Source organism: Strongylocentrotus purpuratus, unplaced genomic scaffold (assembly GCF_000002235.5).
Source record: "Strongylocentrotus purpuratus isolate Spur 01 unplaced genomic scaffold, Spur_5.0 spur5_scaffold_21, whole genome shotgun sequence".
In the NCBI taxonomy this organism is placed as follows: domain Eukaryota; kingdom Metazoa; phylum Echinodermata; class Echinoidea; order Camarodonta; family Strongylocentrotidae; genus Strongylocentrotus; species Strongylocentrotus purpuratus.
The window spans coordinates 9,523,428-9,527,990 of NW_022145607.1; the positions used below are offsets into that span (position 1 = coordinate 9,523,428).

Genomic DNA, 4,563 nt, shown 5'->3' on the forward strand with positions numbered 1-4,563 from the left:
AATGGTACAAATAGATAGACGTGGAAACAGAGCAGTGAGTAATTGTAATTGAATGATTAATATTTGATTTTGGCAAAAAAGCTTCAGCTGAACTGCAGTAACAATGCATGGTTGTACTATTAGAGCCAGAGGGCGACCATGGGAAATGATGGTTATCTCTTGGGTGGTTTCAGTTCATAGTAAATCGGCTTCGTGCCAGGGTGATGTCTATCTTGTGTAGGCATTTTGAATTAGGTTTAAATCAGTCACACTCACTGATACTTAAAATTGGTCTTGATGTTTACAATATTTTGGCGAACTGTATAGGTTTAAATCATAATGCAGGTTTATTCTCAAGATGATTATAAAAGCACAGTAATCTTGTAGTTCGGTAAAATTGCTCTGGAAGCAATCACATTAAATATGCTTTTAATCATGTGTCTTTACACTGGTAAAATTTGTTGATTTTTCTATCATGGAACAGCATATTTTCTATAAGAATCTAAATTTGAAATGACTCATATAAGAATTGAATTTGGTTTAATCATTTTAATTCTACTCTTTCAATTTTCATATTATTTGATAGCAATTCTACCATAGTGGGTTATTCTGATTGAATCATTCCAAATTCCTAAAGACGGAGGCATGTTATCAGAGGATAATGATGGTGGCTAGTGAGAATGCAAATACGGGGATCTGTCTGCCATTTTATGATAATGATAATATTCTCGAAGTTCTTACTCAATTCCATTGTGGTCTGTGGATGGAGATACAGATTTTCGATGGTTAATAGATAATGTGTCAGCGTTACTAGCTGATGGAAATTATATTTCATGTTATGACAATATTGATTGTTATTCATCAAAATCTGTTTATTTACATTCATCAATATTATAAATGACTGAAGTATTAATTGATTGATATTCTCCTGTTTCTTGCAGGGCTTTGTTTTGGTTTCGCCTGATGACAAAATAAAACGATGAACTAAAAATACACCACGTCTACACTTTCCTTCATTGGAAGTTTACCCACGACATTATCATCCGACAAATGTGGATCCTTCCTATTTCAGAGGTGATGTATTGACGTCATGGCAAACGGCTTAATCTTATACCCAGTGCTCATCGCTTGTCTCCTCGTCAGCTCTTCCTTTCAATCTTTATATCGACACGATGGAGATTCGGTGATGACATACTTAACACTGGACATAGACATATCTTTCCAGGGATGCGATCAGAACCTTGAACTGAAACAAGCATCTTGCAGCAATAAAGATCTAAAGACGGTTCCCCAGGATCTCTCTGGGGATACCGAGGTGCTTGACTTGTCTCATAACAATATCACCAAACTCTTGAACTCCTCGTTTGAAGTATACCCTCTAATTAACTCCATGGACATTTCTCACAACGATGTAAGATCGATAGAATCGGGCGCTTTTTACCCCCTAAAGGGCTTAATTAGCCTGTCTCTATTGATGAACCAGCGTTTTGTGCTTCCAGCAACAGGCGTCTTTATGATGTCTTCACAGCTTTCCATGCTCGATTTAACGAAAACAAACTTGGCGTCGATCCCCAATGACATTCTAAAATGGAGTCCACACCTAGATCTTGTTGTTCTGTTCATCAACCGGCTCTCCTTCATCAATGTGAGTTATTGTGGAATGGCCGACCAGGTATACATGGATACTAATCAAATAAAACACCTTACAGCGGGAAATTTCACCTTTGTGTGCAACACTAATATTCTAGATCTTAGACAAAACCCAATCCAATCCGTAGACCCTGATGTGATCGCATCATTACATGTTCGCTGTTTGATGCTAGGTGGCTACCCTTTGAGTGACGAGGTGTTAACGAACATCATCCTCGGCATCTCAAAATCAGACATCGATAAGCTTATAATCCAGGAAGGCTCTGTCGGTGCGTTTCCTAAAGGTTTCTTTGATCCACTGCGCGATTCTTCTCTCTCTCTTCTGTACTTAGAAAAAAACAGACTTAAAAGCCTCCATCCTTTAGTCTTCTCGAATTTAACAAAACTCAAAGAATTAGTTTTCTATCATAACGAACTCCCCATCGAGAAAATTCAACCAGACTTTTTCGAGGGCATGAAGGCATTAAAGGTACTAATAATCAACGACAACCAAATAAAACAAATAAATCCTCAAAACCAGACTTGGACAGTTGACTTATCGGAGTTAGACTTATCCGGTAATATGATTACAAACATATCTACATCTGTATTTCTGGGTTTAGGAAACTTAACTTTCTTAAACATGAGCAATAACAAACAACTTTCTATCTTTGAGCTGAAGGCCTTTTCGGGACTTGACAATATTCAAACCATTGATTTGTCCGGATGTCAGTTATATAGAATTCTGGAATTGAATACCCCAATATTAAGATCACTTTTCCTTAACTCTATTAATCCGTCAAACGACGGGGTTAGTATCGGACCAGCCTCGTTTCAACATTTACATTCCCTTGTTAATTTAGACATGAAAAACTCTGGGCTTGACATTTCGAAAAACATATGGAACGAAAACGCGTCTCTTTTCGATGGATTGTTGCATCTTAATCATTTGGATTTGAGTAGAAACCCTTTCCCGAGTTTTTTACCGCCAGGGATATTCCGGCAACTCTCCGTTTTACAAGAGCTAAATCTAGAATATTGCCAAATTGGAAATCTACATCCTCTTATCTTCTCGGGGTTGGAATCGCTTCAGAAGTTGAGTTTGAAAGGAAACAACATCCAGCATATTCATGACGATGTATTGTCGGGGTTGGGTCAAGTAAACATTATCGACTTTGAAGGAAACCAGATCATATACTTGGATGAGCTAATGTTCTCAAATAACCGGAATCTCACAAATCTTTCTTTGGCCGACAACAAATTAACGCGCTTTAATCAAAAGACTTTCAAGCCGATCTTTTCCTCCATTTCTTCACTTGATCTATCAATGAACCCAATTGATTGTAACTGTGATCTAAAGTGGCTTATTGATTGGATAAATAAACCTATACACCTGATAGACAAGGACAAAACTATTTGTTCGTCAGAATCTCTGGAGCCTTTTCGTGAGAAACCCCTGCTTGATGTTGATCCAAATGAACTCTGTATAATAAATGGTATGTTGTTTCTGATTCCCCTTGCCTCCATTGGCTTGGTTGTAATCAGCGTGATGTTGTATCACTACCGATGGCAGTTGAGGTACAAACTCTTTCTCTTAAAACTGGCCGCAGTGGGCTATAAAGAGATGCGAGACGCTCGAGAACACAATGACTACGAGTTTGACGTGAACATCATTTTCTACGACGATGGCGAAGATGACGAAGAATGGATTCGCGAACAGCTCCGACCGGCTCTCGGAGAACGGCTACCACAGTTTCAGAGGAACGTCTTCGGTGACGAAGACCTTGTATTGGGTATGCATTATTTAGATTCCGTTGATTACGTAGTTAGCCACAGTTACAAGACCATCATAGTGCTTAGCAGAGCTGCTGTGCAAGACCGCTGGTTCATACTCAAGTTCCGGACGGCCATGGACCACGTGAGTGACACTTTGACTGAATTTGTAGTCGTGGTCTTCCTCGAAGACATCCCAGATGACGAAATGCCATTCTTGGCGCGGTTGTATCTCAATGATGGCAGACCCTATATCCACTGGACTGAGGACGCAAGAAGACAAGAATGTTTCTGGGATGAATTGACCAAAAATCTGACCATGAATCTAAGGACAAATGACTTGATCCCAAACGAGTAGCATAACAGTCATGTAGGAACCTAGAGAAACGTTTGATGGTTATCAGTGAAGAAAGTGTCATAGTAGTAGTAGATTAATCGCTCTACTAATATTGTTACTGTTATACATAATTGTCTTCATTATGATTAATTTTTATTTTAATCAATATCCCCATCCTCATCATCATCATTATTAATATTATCATTGTATTATTATTATTAATATTATCATTATGATTATTATTATCATTGTTAACATCATCATCGTCGTCATCATCATCATCAACATCGTCATTAGCATTATTGTTTCTGATGTTCTTGTTTTTGTTTCTGTTAAAGATTTACATTGGAACTTAAATCTGTAAGAAAATCGGTTAGATAATTGGCAATCATAGAATTAACGTGTATCCTCGTGGTATGATTGTTTTATGATATGGTTGGATGCAAATCTTTAAAGTACTTGTATGCTTGTAAATGTCGGCTTGCATGTAGATTATACAGTAGGCTTGCGGGTGCACCATGTGAGAGAGAGGGAGGATTGAGGAGTCCTGAAAAGGACTCTCGGTAATCTTTCTTGACGGTTTTGTAGTCCTGAAAAGGACTTGTTGGTATAGTCTTGAAAAAGACTGTTGGTTATCTTTCTTAGCTTATAGTTCTAAGGAGAACTATAGCGCTTGGAGAGGATGAGGGCGGGAGTGGCTCGACGTTTCGAACAGGTTGACTATCCGTCGTCAGGAGTGCATTTTAAGGTTTATACTTACTGATTCCCATTACTCTAAAGCTTTAATAGCGCACACTTCACGATCTGACTGCGATCCGATTTTGGAAGAATTTACAACAGCATTT

At 38.4% G+C, this 4,563-nt stretch overlaps 1 protein-coding gene across 1 annotated transcript; it reads left to right on the forward strand.

The window, feature by feature from the left end:
* The first annotated feature begins 1,495 nt into the window (after positions 1-1,495).
* LOC105436587 (toll-like receptor 3) lies at positions 1,496-3,739 on the forward strand. The gene has a single exon (XM_011662258.2). The coding sequence runs from the start codon at positions 1,496-1,498 to the stop codon at positions 3,737-3,739; it is 2,244 nt and encodes a 747-aa protein (XP_011660560.2).
* Positions 3,740-4,563: the final 824 nt, after the last annotated feature.

What these genes read in the sequence shown, in the direction of transcription:
- LOC105436587 (XM_011662258.2), top strand. Translation starts at nt 1,496, where the DNA reads ATGTCTTCACAGCTTTCCATGCTCGATTTAACGAAAACAAACTTGGCG.